Raw genomic sequence first — 16,828 nt, 5'->3', positions numbered from 1 at the left:
GGTATATTTTGATTGTCTCCATCCCCCAGGGCCTTCTCCAAGTCATCCTAGTGCCCTTCTTCTGCCTCCCTCCCAATATCATGTCCTCCTTTTGTTGCTGTTGTTGTTATTAATAACCCTGAAACCAGGTGGTGCTGCCCATATGCTCGTGGGTGTGGGATCATACCTAGGGTGTGGGCAACTTAGCCGTGGCCATGCTGCCAATGGAGAGAGGCCCTGTCTCCCTCGGCAGGCAGCCATCAACTGCCGGTAGCTCCTCCACAAGGTGAGGCTTGACTTGTGCCGGTAACAATGGGTGCTAGGAGTGGACATTACAGCGGCCACACGATATCCAGCAGCCGGCCTGTCTCCTCATCCTCTAGCTCCTACATTCATGAGAGGGAACAGGAGACTGGTTGGTGCTTCCTGCAGAAGAGAATATTCTAGCACAGTAACATTTGTTGTAAAGGGTGACAGCTAGGAGTTGCCCTTTAATTTATAGACACATTTTGTGTTAAAATAAGTGAACCTTGCTTAAGGCCTAAACCTATATGACCTTTAAGTGTGACCTTACTCCTTTCCTAGATATTTTTGAGATTCCCAAAAACAAGACTAACCCCCCCCCCTTTTTTTTACAGTAGAAATGTCTTAACTTCCCCAGCAACCCTGTGATCTAGAGTTTTACCTTAGTGGTGCCCCTGTCCAGTGCATAGAAACTAGCCATGAGCACCTTAGGCTCAAGTCTAAAGCCACCAGAAACATACAGACGGCTGCTGTGAAGACACTGAGCTGGGGCTGAGACACCCAGACACACGCTTTCGGAGATGCTGGCTTTCCTCCCCTGCTCCTCTTTTTCTAAATCTTTGTGCTTAAAATGTTTGTTTTTTTTAAATAAACTAACTCTGCTTCAGACTGGCTCTTCCTGAAATTCTTTTCTACTTGGAAGCCTAGAATCCAGCTCTACTTGAATGGAGATCCCTAAAACTAAGGGGACTCAAAAGGCTGCCACTGGGAGACACTGCCGCCCCTGACCCTTGAAAAAAGCAACAGTGGAGATTATATTCAGGGAGCCTAGACATATTCCTACAGGTGCTGGCCCATTCCTGGACATGCTCAGTTGGACTTCACAACTGAAGAGGAAAGAGTAGACACACTGGGACATGCTGAGCTGAGCTTGGGTCAGGGGCGTATGTGTACAGAAGATGGAAGGCCGGAATGCTCAGCATGCTCAGCCTGCCCAAGGAATCAGCTTTTCAGAAAGAGAACTTTGGGAGTGTGTTATACAGGATTCGGCCTGGAAAGGGACCTGCCTCAACTAGTGGTTGATTAGCAGAGGCAAAGAAGGTTTTGAGGGGTTCATGGAATGATGGCTGGGATGAGCAGTGTCCTTGTCCTCAGGCTCAGCTGCTGGGCTTTTCTCTGGACACAGCCTGGGTAGAGGAACCTCTGGGTGGTCCTGTTTAATCCCCGCCTCCTAGGTTGGTTGGTAAAACCTGTGTGGCTAGGAAAGAGACCTGCAGGTGTCTCCCTTAGACTTTCTCTTGGTGTTTTGAGACAGGATCTCAGTATGTAGCCCAGGCTGACCTGGAATTTACTTACTGGGTAGCCTAGGTTAGCCTCAGAAGCCTCCCAAGTGCTGTGATTGTAGGTATAAGACATCATGTTTCTAGGAAAGGGCCACACTTGATTGTATAAAGTAGAGGAAGTGGGGTTTTTTTTGGTTGTTGTTGTTTTTTTTTTTTGTTTTTGTTTTTTGTTTTTTTTTTTTTTGGTTTTTCGAGACAGGGTTTCTCTGTGGCTTTGGAGCCTGTCCTGGAACTAGCTCTGTAGACCAGGCTGGTCTCGAACTCACAGAGATCCGCCTGCCTCTGCCTCCTGAGTGCTAGGATTAAAGGCGTGCGCCACCATCGCCTGGCTAGAGGAAGTGTTTAACTGAGCAGAAGAATGTGGAGTTACAGAAAATGGCAGACAAAAACAGAAAGGTGTACTTGAAGACAAGACCTTGAAATAGGTAATTAAAACCAAAAGAAGCTGCTCATTTCAAAATTTGTGTGTTGGGGACTGGAGGAGTAGGGGTGTGTGTGTGTGTGTGTGTGTGTGTGTAAGGGAGGGGGCATGAGGCCAGCTCTCCACACAGCCCAGGACTAGCAATCCTCTCTACCCTCCAGAGTGCTGCCTGCCAGGCAGAGGGACAGACACTTCAGGTTACTTCAGGTTACCTTTTGGTAAAGATTAAAGGATTAAAAAACGCCCAGGCGACCTCATTGTCATGCCAGTTCCAGCTGCCTATTTGGGAACCCGGGCTATCCTTTCTTCTTCCCTTCATTTCTACTAAGTAGTAATTTAGTCTCAGTTTGCTGGGTGGAACTTGCGCAGGTTTTAGTTTTTAATCTGGCACATTAAGACCTAGTGCAAAAGCTAATTCAAAATAGTGAACTTCCAGAGTTTGTTTTTTGTTTTGTTTTTTCTCAAGACAGAGTTTCTCTGTGTAACCCTGGATGTCCTGGAACTCGCTCTGTGGACGGGGCTGGCCTCGAAATCAGAGATCACCTGCCTCTGCCTCCCGAGTGCTGGGATTAAAGGTGTGTGCCACCACACAAACTTCCAACAATTTTTAAACAACGTACTACTCTACTCTTTCCCCATTGTCATATGGCCCTGGGCCTTCTGGCTCAGCTCCTCCAGTGAACTGGCAAGATGGCTCATCAGGAAAGGAGGCTCGCGGTACCTCCTGGGAAAGGACACACACAAGAAGAGTCCTTGCTTCCTTTTGTTCCTACTGTTGATGTGATTTCCCAGCCTGGTCTCAAAATCACTATATAGCTAAAGATGACTGAATTTCTGAACCTCCTGCCTCCACCTCCTGAGTGCTTGGAATACAGACATGAGCCACCGCAGTACTGGCGGGATAAACCTAGTACTTTGTATGTGTATTCTACCAATGGAGCCATAGCCTCAATCCCCAGCCCTCTTGTAGAACTAGAAGGAAAATCTTGCCTAACAGGCACACAACCCTTGGGTTCCGTCCCTAGCACTGAAAAAAGGAGTCCTTGTTTGCCCTGACTTTCTCGAATGACAACCCAAGGGTACCAGGGCAGGATGGGAGGGGAAGCCTGGTAGCTAAAGCTGAAACAAGGCTTTGCCTGAAGTCCACAATGGCAGGATGCCCAGCACAGCTCCAACTTCCTGGCTTCCCCCAAGACCTGGCAGGAAGCCTGGGGGCCTGGGCTACACCCTGTTCTGTCCAGTAGGAGCAGGCCTGCCCTGAGGTTGTCAGTGTGCAGGTGGCCGCAGAGGAAGTGGAGAGACCAACTCCCTAGCATCTGTGACAGTGACTCAGGACACTTGGGCTAAGCACTTCCCAGGCAGCTCCCCAGAACCGCAGGGTTAGGTTTCACTGCCCCATTTATAGCACAGAGGCAGGGGAGCTGAAGGCCCTGGCTCCAAGTCACAGCATGTAAGAGCCAGGACTCAAACCCAGTTCCGACTCCAGAGCTCCGTTTGTCACTAGTGCAACAGCACACCACTGTCCCCACTTCCACTTTCCAGGATTCCTGGTACTGATCTTCATGAAGGGTAGTCTCAGTTGTCACCCTGGGGCCTCTGGGCTTGCCTGTGGTGCATTCATTATATCTTGACTAAGCTAACTGAGGTGGGAAGCTCTGCCCACTGAGAGTAGCACCATTCCCTGAGCTGGGTCCTGGGCTGTCTGAAAAAGGAGAAACTGCCCTGAACACGGCTCCATCGCTCTCTGATTCTTGACTGTGGATGTGAGGTGACCAAGTGCTTCAGTCTCCTGTGGGGGACTTGCCTGACCCAAGGGACTGTAACCTCAACCTCTGAACCAAAGCAACCCTTTCTTCCTTCAGTGTTGCTTTGGTCAGGGTGTTAGCAACAGAAAAAGTGACTAATGTCACTGTCAACTACAGTCTGAAAATATCAAATGGTAAATTCCAGACAGAAACAAATCCCTGCGCTTCTAAGGGTGCACCATTGCAATGCCACGCCTGTCCTGCTTCTGCCCACCCCGGCCATTGGTCTTCATTATGGTTATCAGATGTGGGGTCACCATGGTTGTGCTTACTAATAAGCACAAGGATAGCAGAGTGACGTCTGCATTTCGGATATGGCGAAAAGAAGCCGTAAAGCGCTTGCTTTACGTGGAAAGGTGAAAGCTGCTGCCCTACTAAGAAAGGCATCGAGCAGTCATTGCTAAGATCAAGACTCGGAAGCTCGAGTCTGTGACACTGTGACAAAAGAAAGTTATCAGTGCTGGCTTGGTGCTGTGCTTCAGACCGCAGAAGCTCAGGCCAAGTGTGTGGTAAGGGCTCAGTTAAGATAGAAATCACAAGAAACACACGCCTAAAAGAACAGGGCAGTATAGGGCTGTTTCCGCTTCACTGGATGTCTTGCAAGGAAGCTGGTCCTTACATCTGCTCCCTCCTGCCACACCCTTACTCCTCCCCCACCATGCTGGAGGCACTGGTCCTGAAGGCAGGTCTGGTGAGGAAGACAAGAAAGGCTGACCTAGCTCTCAGGTGGAGTGTGACCGTGGGATCAGGGCCCCTTCTGGAATGATCACATTCAGTTGGGGCTTCGGACTTGCTCTGGTGGAGGGAGGCAGGAAGGCAGCGGAGAGGGAGAGAAGAGCTCCCCCTCACACCCACCCGAAAGGCAACATTTGTTATCCTGAAGCCTCAGAGAGGTGAGGCACTTGCCCAGGACAACAGAGTCCCAGAAGGACAGTGCCCTTGCAATGGGATTCCTGCTGCTGTGATCATCACTAGAGGTGACTGTGGGGTCCGGCAAGACTAGCCAGATTCCCTGCTGTGAGTAGTGAGACCGTGGCTTTCTGCTGCTGGTCTTTCTGCTTCTGCTGGAAACTGATTGGAGGGTCTTGGGGACATCAATTCTGTTACTGGTGATAAGCCAGCACCTAAGCCCAGCACAGATCCATCTAACCCCTGTCCTGTCCCCACACCACCAGGCTTTGACGTGTGTGTGTGTGTGTGTGTGTGTGTGTGTGTGTGTGTGTGTGTAGGGTCGGGGAATGACTCCCCAGGCAGCAGACATCTCCTGAGGCCAAAGAGCCTCGGTGAGGCTGGGCAGGGACACTCCTAGCATGGTGTGGAGCACCTCCAATAAGGAAGACAAGAGTCACCAAGGAGGCTTTCCCCAGCCAAAGCATCTCTTCTCTCCTGCTCAGCCCAGCCTGAGAGTAGAATCCAGAGATGGGCAAGCTGCTAAGGGTGGGACAGACCAAACGAGTGGCATCTCTGAGTCATAGAGAGGTGGGTGGCAGTGACTCAGCAAGGTCCTCTATAAGGCCAGCCTGGGTGGAGGCTGAGGCTAGGAAACCCTGTCTGTCTGTGTTCCTTGCCATTCACCACCTGTCTCTCTCCCACCCAGCCTCAGGCCACCCTCCACATACCCTGGCACAGGAGTCCTTTATGAACAAATACGTAGTCCTCTCTGGATCTCAGCCCCCTGCCCCCCGCACCTGCTCTAACTCTGTCCTCACTCAGAAGGACCCTATTTCCAGGTGGATCTGCAACAGTGGTGGGGAGCAAGGTGTGAGTGACCCTGAGATGGTCACCCCTCCTTCCTCACCACTGGGCTCCCCATTCAAATCCTCCCCACAGGGACCATCACAACCCTGAGCATCATTTACTGGTGCTCAGAAAGGGGAGGGGAGGGGCTAGAGATGTAGCTCAATTGGTAGGATGCTGTTTGCCTGGCATGCTTGAAGCCCCAGTACTGCATAAGCCCAAGGGTTGTGATGAACACACCTGTAACCCCAGTACTGCATAAGCCCAAGGGTTGTGATGAACACGCCTGTAACCCCAGCCCTGTGGAGGAGAGGCAGGAGGATCAGGAGTCCGGAGTCACCCTCAGTAGTACATGGTGGCTTTCCAGCCAGACTAGGCTACATGAAACCCTATCTCAAAACAACAACAAAAAGAAGGGAGGAAGGGAGAAAGGAAGAAAGGAAAAAAACCAACAAAAAAGAAAGAAAGAAGAAAGAAGAAAGAAAAAGAAAGGAAGAAAAAAGAACAATGCAGTCTAAACAGAGAGAGCAGTTAGGCTGACAGAGCAGGGGGTCTGGTCCCAGGCCTTTGTGCCCCAGGCTAGGTTCTTATTCATTGTAATAGGTATAGGGACTTAGCTGTCTATCACCAAAGACTGAGAGATGAATAGACAAAGTTGGGGCCAACCAACAGGGGCACTCTGGCCTAGGTTCACGGCATGAAAGGCCTACTTCCTAGGCCCTAGGCTAGCCTGGGTGCTTCCTTGGTGCCTGCTCCTCCATGAAGCTGTCCTTATGACTGATCCTGTGTACCCACAACCCTAGACTCACCCCCTCATGAACAACCCCTCTCACCAGGCCTCCTTGAAGGGAGAGTAGCATGCAGGGGTCTTTCTCTTATAGGTGAGGATGTGTCCAGGAGAAGGGCGGAGGGTGGAGGGCATATAGGAAAAGGGACCAGATAGGATAGCACAAGCGAAGGTTCTGGTGGGTGAGCTGGCATTGTACTCAGCGAGATAGGCGCCTGGTAAGGACACGGAATAAGGGGAAAGCCCTGACTTTGTCCTCAGAGCAGAGTGAACTCCAGAGCACGTGTGTTTTGGGAAGATCTCTCTAAGAGGAGAGAGGACATTTGGGGGTGGGGGCAAGGGCCACTACCACCATCCTGACGCAGGACAATGGTAGCCTGGGCAGTAGAGGACCTTGTAGAGAGCGGTGTTAGGCTGGAGGCCAACAGAGAGTCAAAGGAGACAGAACCATGCGGTAGCCAGCCATTCCCTTTATGTCCCTTTGACTGTAGCCCCAAGGAATGACACAGATGTCCAAGCAAAAATAGTTTATTTGAGGATGGAAGACCCAAATCCAGGGGAGGAGGAAGCACTGGAGTGAGGCTACAGTAGCTACCTGAAGTTGGCACAGGCTACCCCAAGTTTTTAGAGGAGCCCAGCAATGAAGAAGCCTTCTGTGGTGTGCCTCACGGCCTCCCCCACCGGAGGAAAGATTGTGCAACCACTGGGCATTGTCTTCATAACACATTGAGGTGTTCTAAGTTTGCCCAGCAATTTTCATTGTAATACTTGACCCTAATCATAATGACTCATCTGGCAGGCACACATGCCAGACTTGGACCCACCATCCAGTGGCGGGCCTTGCTGTAACAGGTGAGGCTGTCAGGGGCGAGGGGGGGTGTCTCTCTGAAGGCAGCCCTTCTAGAAGGCACCTCCTCTCTTTGGCCTGGCAGACATAGTAGCTCTCCACTTAACCTCATTGTCCATGGTTAAGAGTCAGGTTAGGACTGTCCAGGTATGGCTCATGTGCTCCCCCAGGTCTCAAAGACCTTTGCCAGGCTGGTCCCTGTGCCACAATCCCCGACGGGTTGCCCAGGAGGCCACGAACTCACAGTTGTGGTAAAGAAACATTCCTGAAAGGGTGAGTGCGATGCCCAAATAGCTGAGCGCGCTGAGGTGACTGCCGAACAGGAGCCGGGACAGGATGAGGTTGCCCACAACTGTGAGGTTGCCCAGTACGTGGACGGTGAGGGCGGACGTGAGTGCCAGCAAGGAGAAGCTGGCCAGGTTGTAGACCACAGACAAGAAGCAGCTGAGCAGGACACAGGCCCAGAGGCGACAGTCAGTGGGAGCCAGAGGTGGGGCCACTCCAGCCTCCATCACCAGAGCAGCACCTGCCAGCAGGCAGAAACTGGGCACAGAGGTGGCATACAGCAGCGTCACCGCGTCCAACCTCTCTTCCTGCAGCAGAGCACCTGCAACCAGGAAAAGTGGCTGTCATCACTGGGATCGAGGCAGCACCCAGAGCCAGCCCTGAACACCCCGTCCTCATGACCCAGCCTCCTGGAAGCCGGCCCTCACTCAGCAGGGTTAGTGGCTCCTGATGTGAGGTGTCACTTGCAAGGCCAGCTGGGCTTGTGACCTGTGCCCACTCCTCCTTTATAGGTAACAGCTCACAAAGGTAACATGTACAAAAGCCTTAATGTGGAGAATGCGTAGGAGATGTAGAAAATAAAACTTATCCCTACCACTCCAGCCAGGAAGCAGGGACTGAGCACGGAGCACCCAGCTCTACCACTTACAGCTACAATGAAAGAAAGGGCGAAGGAGCTGGGGTGGGAGTGTGCAGAGGAGGAGGGGGAAGGAAGAAGGAAAGAAGTTCGATAAAATAGTTTTGAGTCAAAATGGTGAGACTAGTCATCCGCCCATTTGCTATGACCGCCGGGTGACAAAGGACCAACAAGACAGCCATTGTTGGCTCTTGGCAGTCACTCACTGTTTACGATCTCAAATCAGGGTGTTTGGTTGCCTTCTTTTTTAAAAGATGTTTTATGATTTCATGCAGCCAAGGCTGGCCACGAGCTCTCCATGTGGCTGAGGCTTGCCTTCAATTCTTCCTCCGCTTGTCTAACACTGTATTTACACCCCCACCACTTCCAAATGCTGGGATCACAGTGTGCGCCACCATGTCTCGCTTCATAATCTGCGTATAATCTAAACAAACAAAAACAAAAAAACTACCAATAGTGGGGCCTGTCAAGATGAATCCAGAAGCCTTTTAGGTTTCCAAGGAAAAGAAGGGCTTCCGCTGCCCGCGTGGTTGTATGTGCCTATGTCCATACCACTGCGACCATCAAAGGCCGACACAGGGTGAAATGGCTGTGTGTACCCAAGGACAGAGACCAGACAGAGCCTTCTCCAAGTCTTAGTAGAAGAGAGACGACAATTGGTACTGGTGTCCTCCTGGGCCCCCTAGATCTGTTTCCTGACACACACTTTCCAAAGAGCCCCACAGTGCTTACTCACACCCCATGTTTAGAACAGGAAATGGCACTTATTCCCCTCTCCATTCATCTTGCTGTCTGGGCTGGGTTCTCTAGGCAAGAGTCTCTCCAGCTCAAGCCTTTCTAGAAAGGAGTAGAGTGCCTCTGCTCATTCACTCCAAAGTTAGTACCTGAGGAGTTGTTTGAGGCTTGGGCCTGAAAGACACTAGGACAGAAAGGGTCCGGTTTCAGGTGGACTTCACCCTCCGGGGTAGCCCCTGCACCTGTCCTTCATCCTGCCAAACCTCCCCCTCCCTGCAGCCCACAGAAGGGCAGCGATTGCCGTGGCAGAAGTGACTAACTCGTAAAACGTTAGCCTGTTGTGCTGACTCCTCAGTAACCCCACCCTTGCCAGCCCATCTTCACCATCCTCTGTTTTTCCAGAGACATTCTATTGTTTCCTTCTGGTTCTGGGACCCAGCCCAGGGCTTCCCTCCCTAAGAAAGCTCTCTAGCGCTGAGCTACATAGTCCCAGCCCCCTCAAAGGCATTTTTATTTATGGGGTTTTTTGAGGGGAGAGAGATTGAAACAGGATCGAGGTTGAAATGGGGTCTTTAACACTAAAAAAATTACATCATGTGTATGTATGATGTGTGTATATGTAGATCACACACAGTTTGTGTGATGTATGTGTGTATGATGTGTGTATATATGGATCACACATACACAGTTTGTGTGATATATGTGTGTATATGATGTGTGTATATGTGGATCACACATACACAGTTTGTGTGATGTATGTGTGTGTATGATGTGTGTATATGTAGATCACACACAGTTTGTGTGATGTATGTGTGTGTATGATGTGTGTATATGTGGATCACACATACACAGTTTGTGTGATGTGTGTATATGATGTGTGTATATGTGGATCACACATAGTTTGTGTGATGTATGTGTGTGTATGATGTGTGTATATGTAGATCACACACAGTTTGTGTGATGTATGTGTGTATGATGTGTGTATATGTAGATCATACACAGTTTGTGTGATGTATGTGTGTGTCTGATGTGTGTATATGTAGACCATATACAGTTTGTGTGATGTATGTGTGTATATGATGTGTGTATATGTGGATCACACGTACACAGTTTGTGTGATGTATGTGTGTGTATGATGTGTGTATATGTGGATCACACATACACAGTTTGTGTGATGTATGTGTGTGTATATGTGGAATATGTGGAGGTCACAGAACGACTTTCAGGAGTTGGTTCTTTCCTTCCTCTGTGGGTTCTAAGCATCAAGCTCAGGTCATCTGTGCAGCAAATGCTTTCACCCACTAAAACTGCCTCACTAGCCCTGAGCCAAGGGCCTTCCATGTAACTCATGCTGGCCCAGAACACTCTACAGATCCCTGAGGCACTCCTACCTCAGTTTCTAAAGTGATGGGATTACAGGCATGTGCCACCATGCCAGGCTGAAAAGGTATTTTATTTTTCTGCTTCTAGACAGAGTTTGACTTTGTGGCCCCAGCTGGCTTTGAACTCATGATCCTCCCAGGGTACTGGGATTGTAGGCATGCTCTTCCACGCCTGCTTCAAAGGCACTTTCACGTCAGCATCTGAAAACACGTCACCCCTGCTGCAAACACACAGCAGTGACCTATGTAAACCCTCACCTCCTGTCCTGTTTCCACTTTGTCTCTTCCCTGGATGTGTGACATAGTCAGCTCCCTGTCTTGGTCTCCTCATGGATAGCATGGGGAGGAACAGCATACACACCCAGTGTACCTTACCCAGCACAGGAGCTGACCCCCCAGCTCTCCTCCTGATGACTGACAGGGCTCTGCCACAGCCTGTGTCCCATCTCAGGATGCCCTTTCCTGCTCTGTTGCCATGGCTGTGCACAGCTCCCTCCACAGCCTTCTCGAGCCCACACCATACCTGTGCCCACCTTGCTCTATAGCTTCCCTCCTGCAAAGTGTCCTCCCTCTGCGGGCTCAAAGGATGAGGACCAAGTGAGGTTATGAAACACAGGTGGGTACAGACGACAACAGGTTTGGCAGGCTGGCACCTCACTCCCTTGCCTGTCTGGGTATGAGGGTGGCATTTCTCCACTGAGCCTGTAGCTGGCCCACATAGGAGAGCAGAGACTCTCTGGCCGCCTGCGCTCACTCTCTGGATCCCTGGCCCCTGTTCTCGTGGCATCTGATCTCAGGGAGGGATCCAGCACCAGGGAACATCTGTATCCTCTAGTCTGAATCTGGCCCAAGAGTCTCTAGCAAAGAGAAACTTCCTCTTTTTAAAAATCCATTCCAAGCCCTGGATCCAGTCCACTCCCCCACCTCAGCGAGGCTCCCGTTTCTGTTGGTGGAACCGTTAGCTTTCTTTAGCACCTGGCCCAAATGCATGCAGCCTAATCTATTTACCCATCTGATGTCAACTGATATCAAAACCACCAATTAAAGACATCATTTTAATTTCTTCTCTATGCCAGACCCCAGGTCAGGTGCTGAGGATAGAAATGCCCCAAAGCCTGTCGGGTTGGGAAGCAGATGGGTGACCAATAACTCTGAATAGCCCATAGCTGGCGAAGAAGAGGGCACCCAACACACTTACTGTAAGAAACTGAGCCTTGAGAGGGAAGAAGGGAGCTGGCACAAGCCTAGGGGAGACTGGGTGTCAATAACATGCCGCTATAAACATGCCTGAATGCCCTGATGCCTGGCTAGTCACAGCCCCTCCTACCGACAGGAGCTGCCCAGAGCCCAGCATGAATAGTTCTTGGCTCTGGCAGGTGCAATGTGGGCCTAGAAGCTGGAGCCTTCTCTGCTCGGTGTCCCTGCCCAGGAAGGCCCTACAGGGTTGGATTTCCCTGAACCAACTCAAGGCCCAGCTCAGGGCTCGGCTCATGTAACCTGAGGCTAAAATAGACCGGGCTTTCACCCCGCCCATGGGGTTAGGGTGAAGATGGGGACAGGGCCTTTGGGTCCTGGCTGAAGATGCCAGGCAGGACAGAGTCCACACTTCACCGTTCCTCAGCTGGAGGCTGCCCCAACCATACTCGGCGCCCCGGAAACCCCTTACTTTCCATTCTCGACTCTCCTACTTCTTCCTTATGTTAAGGTGGAGGGAGGGTAGGGCTATGACTCAAACGCCCCTCAGCCGCCCAGACAGGAAGTCAGCCTCCACCCCAGGCATACTGGAGCTGGGCGGACAATTGCACCTTACTTCAACTCTGAGTCCTGCTGCCCACTCCCGATAGCCACCACCCAGTCACACAAACCAGACGTGGGAGTCCGGGGAGCCATGTGACCCTGGGACAACCATACACCTCTTTGGCAGAAGGCTGAGACAGGAGGATCACAAGTTTGAGGCCAGCCTGAGCTTCACAGCAGGACAGCCTCCTTTCCCCTCTCCCCTCCCACTGTAAAACACTGTCTTATCAGTACTGTCCCCTGTACCGTGAAGATGGAGATGGAAATGGCTGTGACAACTGATGATCTACACGCAGTATCAGACTGTCACACCGTGGCCACTAGTAAACGCTTCCCTGGCTTGGATAAACCAGTGTTCCCAATCAGCTCACAGCCTGGCTGCTTTCCCTTTCCTTCCCTAGGTCACACTGGCCTGCTGGGTTCATAATCTTAGGACATATAGCTTAGGCAGCATAGACTCTGAATGCCATGTTCAAATATTGCCTTTGCTGTTCACTGGCACAAGGCCCAGGCTGAGACTCCACAGCTGTCAAATGGGGATAATAAAGACCTGACTAACTCAAGGAGAGGCCGTAGGAGGACCCAGTAGGACAAAAGGCTTGCTAAGTTATAGAGCACACTTCACCAGCAACTGTTATTAACTATGCCTCTAAGGCTTAAGTTTGAGGCCTGAACTCCCTGAATTCTGTCAAAGAGGATCACTGCCACCCCCTTGACAAGAGCATACCAGCCACACACCCCACCTCCTCAGATGGAGACCAGGCACTTACTCTGTTGAACGGACTTGAAGCCTCGGAGGCAGGTGGCCACTAGCAAGAAGCCACCGCCAGCTGAGGGTGCCCGGATCTCTCCAGCTAGGCTGCATGCAGCTCCCAGGCAGAGCGGGCCCATGGCAGCAAACTGTAAGGGATGGTGTCTTCGACCAAGTAGCAGCACAGACAAGGCCAATGTGAAGAGTGGTGTGGTGGTGGTGGCCAGTTGTGCTAGGTCCAAGGGTACAGTGCTCAGGCCTACATTGCCGCAGGCCATGGAGGTACCAAAGGTGAGGCTGAGCAGTAACACTCTGCCTTGGATGCTGCGAGGCATGGGCCGCCGGGCCCCCCAGTGGCACGCCAGGGCAGCTGCCAGCATGTGCAGTGCTGAGAGAAGCAGGGGCCGTCCGAAGCCATGCACTGTGAAGATCCACTTGTTGAGACTTGACATGCTGGCTCCTGCCAACAACCACACCAGGGCTGCCACAACCACTCTGACCCGAGCAGGCTGCCCAAGGACCTGAGGCCTGTCAGGAGGCCACTTGGGGAGGCCATGCTCCCGGGCACTTCCAGCCACAGCCTCTGCTTCGGCTGAGGTCATCCTGCCTTCATGGCGCTCCAGTGGGCAGCGGCACATCCGCACCAGAAGGGCTGGGGCAGGAGGCAGGCTTTCCAGGGACTCGCTGAGCCACGTCCTGGTTCCTCAGACAAGAGAAGGCACCACACCGCTTCAAGAGCTAGATCCTAGAGCCACCCGATTATTCTAGCTCCCTGAGGGCCGAACGGAGGTCGTAGCTGCCGGGATGCCGGACTCCCTGGTACCCTCCCAGGCCTCGTAAGCCCTGGCACCTCCCGTATCAGGGGAAATTTTCACTCTCCTCCACGCCCCAAGCTCACGCGATGCTCTTACATAGAATCCTCTTGGTTTTTATCGTCTTCGGCCCCCAGATCGTCAGAGTGAAGACACTGATCCCGACCTCCGTATTTGGTGCTCAGGCCATGACCAGACAGGACAGAGGAGATCGCGCACCGAGCTTGGAAGCAAAGGTGGGCAGCCGCCGCTCCCCCAGTCCCTCTCGCCTCCGACAGCGCGAAGAATAGGAGAGAACAGGCCGGTGGTCGCGGATCTGCGAGCTCGGCCTGGCTGCAGCTGCTCTAGCTGCTCTAGCTGCTCTGGCTGCTTTGGCTGCGGCTCGGCTCGGGAGCTGGCAGCGTAGAGCGCGGAGATCCAGTCCGGCCCTGCGCGCCCGCGCCGCTCTGCACTCCCGACCCCGCCCTCTCCGCGGCTACCGTAGCGGCGCTCCACCCGGAAAGTTGGGCTCAGTCGGCCCCACCCCACGAGGCTCCGCCCCGGAGCCCAGAGGACGTCTAGCCCCTCCCACAGCCTTTGCGCCTTCTGGCTCCGCTTGAGCAGCTGCGGGCAAAGTCCCTTAGTGGGGAGTGTCGGCCGTACCCGCCACCAACGGGAATCCACCAACGTCTCCAGCACCTACAAGAGCCTCCCTTAAAGTATCCAGCGCTGGAAACCCTGGTGTGCTCTGCAGAGATGTCCCAAAGCTGTCGTCAAGAAGCAGGGCGATGAAGAGCGACTCCTGACCCCAGACCACAAATGTCTCCAGAGACCTTGGAATTTAGCCGAGCTGGACCACGTGGTCCCTTAAGACTGCCTCATCTTGTTACCTCTCCACTCCCCTCTAAATCTTTTCTCCCCTGCCAGACCAGGGCGGCGCCCCCTCTAGGCCAGCAGAAGGGGAAATGAATCACCAGGGCTAACCACAGCTACGAGAAGCAGGGTACCTCGGGCTGACATCCATCCCGGGCTAGCCGACCCCGTATGCACTCTGAGGTGACTCACAGCTGGACTTCCTGGGGCTCATACGACAGAATCCTAGGCCGAGAAGCAGAGCAGCTGTCACTAAAATCTTGTTCCTGGGTGGGTCTCAGATATCCCATCCGAAAAAGAGATGTTCTCTGAATTCAGGATAGGTTAAGTCCCTCACCCCAGAGGGCGATTCCAAACATAACTTGCTCCAGGTGATCAAGAATCAAGGCTCATCCTGGAACCTAGCTTCTTTCCAGTCATTGGATTTCTGGGGAAGCTCCTGCCCAGCTGTACAGGCATCACCTGGCTCTGTCAGCTGACTTAACAAGTCCTGGATGACAACCTGCCTAGAAAAACAAGATCCCAAAGCGGGACCAATAGCTCGGCTCGCAGCACCCTCTGGTGGTCATAATCCCGTATGGCCTTAAGTGTTTCAGATCCCTTCACAACCATCAAAGGTGAAAATAAGCCAGTCCCCACTGGAGACCTGAATCAGACCTCCGTCCCGGATGAACCAGGAATCTACATTGTCACACTTGCTTCTGATGACTCTGATGCCGTGGGAGCTCGTAGATCGCTGCTGAGCAGCCCAAGTTGAAGGACAGGGACTATAGATAGGGACTTCCAGGCAGAGGACCAAAATCCGGGACATTTAGATAGTGTCTCCAAAAAGAGTTATGGGAGGGAAATTGAGTCAAACTCTCTCTCTCTCTCTCTCTCTCTCTCCCTCTCTCTTTTAAGAGGAGGAATTTGGGCTTCTTGTGAGTTATATTCCTCTGGGATTTTTAACCCATTATCCACCAAGCTTCTTTCAATTAAAAAGTATTACTTCCGATTTTAAAATTGTTGCGGGATAATCTTTTTGTACGCTGTAAAGATATGTCTCTGCCTAAGTCACCTTCCGATTGGTTTAATAATAGCTGAAAGGCCAATAACTAGGCAGGAGAGAATAGGTGGGACTTCCAGGCAGAGAAGAGGAACTGGGAGGAGGAATCTAGGCCCATGGATCTCGCCAGCAGACTCTAAGCAAGTCAGATGTGCCATACTGAGGAAGAGTAAAGAGCCACAAGGCAGAATGTGGATTTAAAAATATGTGTTAATTAGATAAGAGCTAGTTGGGAATAAGCCTAAGCTAAAAGCCAAGTGTTCACAATAAGAAGCCTCCGTGTCGTTACTCAGGGGCTGATGGTCCTGACGAGAAAGTACTCCACAGTTTATTGTTTGTGGTGTGTGTACAGGAGCGCTGGGATTCCAAGTGTGTGCCACTGCCCACTTTTGAAGCCCGTTTTAACTTGTCTCAACCGCATAGACAACAGGGCTCTCAGTAGGAGAGTGTTTGCATGCGGGAGAATGGGGGAGGCCAAGAAGCCCAGATTCAAAGAGCACATCACTGGAGGGGAGGGCTTTCTCATTCCTTGGGGTCCGCTCACTTCCCACGGTGTCCGGTGTCCGCAAATCTGAACCCTGCTGTTTGAGGGCCCAACAGCTCTTCTATGAAGCAGGTAGTGCCAAAAACACTTCTGAGGAAGGCTGGAAAGGAAAAAGGAACTCATCCCTGGTGACTAGGCTACAGATGTGGAAGTCTGAGCTTTTTTTCTTATGGTCTCAACCCTGACCAGATCATTTCTCTACCGGGGCTTTAGTGTCCTGTATGTCACAAACACCATGAACCAGAGAGCACCACCCCACAGTGACACAGACTGGTCCCCCTAACCTGGAAAAGGGGCTTCTTAAAGCTCATGGTGAGACCCTGCACCAAATATGACTTTCTTCTCATCCCTGGCTTCTCTGGGTCCCTGCTGAGTGTGTCAGATAAGATACCCATTTTAGGACATAAACTCAAAAAGAGGAACCTGGGGGCCCTAGTGTGGAGATGAGGCAGGCAAGTCCCAACTTCAAGTTTTTGATTGTCCTTAGCTATTTCCAGGCTGGCCTCAAATTCCTTATGCAGATGAAGATGACCTTAAACTTCTGATACTTCTGCCTCTGCCTCCCAAGCACTCGGATCTCAGGTGTGCTCCACCAAGCTGACTTTATGTGATGCTAAACTCCGGGCATTGTGCATGCCCGGCAGAGCCTGTAACAAGGGAGCAATATTCATTCCTACCCCATCAAATATCGCTTAGTTCTCCTTTCATGCAGTTCTGGGATGCAGTCTCTCTCTTGACAGCTGAGATTACAGGTATACAGGTTCCTTTTAAACAAGCATTCTTTGGTATGACTGTGTGTCCCCCAAAATCCATGTGCTTAAATCTA

The 16,828-nt window shown here is 51.8% G+C and overlaps 1 protein-coding gene across 1 annotated transcript; it reads right to left on the bottom strand.

The window, feature by feature from the left end:
* Positions 1-6,827: 6,827 nt before the first annotated feature.
* On the bottom strand, positions 6,828-13,995 carry LOC121436602 (solute carrier family 35 member E4). The gene is made up of 2 exons (XM_041636633.1): positions 12,769-13,995; positions 6,828-7,769 (listed from the first exon to the last, which is right to left on the bottom strand). The coding sequence occupies exons 1-2, from the start codon at positions 13,385-13,387 to the stop codon at positions 7,336-7,338; spliced, it is 1,053 nt and encodes a 350-aa protein (XP_041492567.1). The 5' UTR covers positions 13,388-13,995; the 3' UTR covers positions 6,828-7,335.
* Between the last annotated feature and the right edge of the window lie 2,833 nt (positions 13,996-16,828).

Source organism: Microtus oregoni, unplaced genomic scaffold, assembly GCF_018167655.1.
Source record: "Microtus oregoni isolate MIOR12 unplaced genomic scaffold, Mior012 000049F_ref0000343, whole genome shotgun sequence".
In the NCBI taxonomy this organism is placed as follows: domain Eukaryota; kingdom Metazoa; phylum Chordata; class Mammalia; order Rodentia; family Cricetidae; genus Microtus; species Microtus oregoni.
Note: the sequence above shows the minus strand (reverse complement) of the source record. Positions and strands in the feature narration are given on the sequence as shown.

Excerpts from the sequence above, each read along its gene's own strand:
- LOC121436602 (XM_041636633.1), bottom strand. The coding sequence starts at position 13,387 with ATGTGCCGCTGCCCACTGGAGCGCCATGAAGGCAGGATGACCTCAGCC. Across the intron at positions 7,770-12,768 it reads CTTCAAGTCCGTTCAACAGA|GTGCTCTGCTGCAGGAAGAG; the intron begins GTAAGTGCCTGG and ends TCCTGGTTGCAG.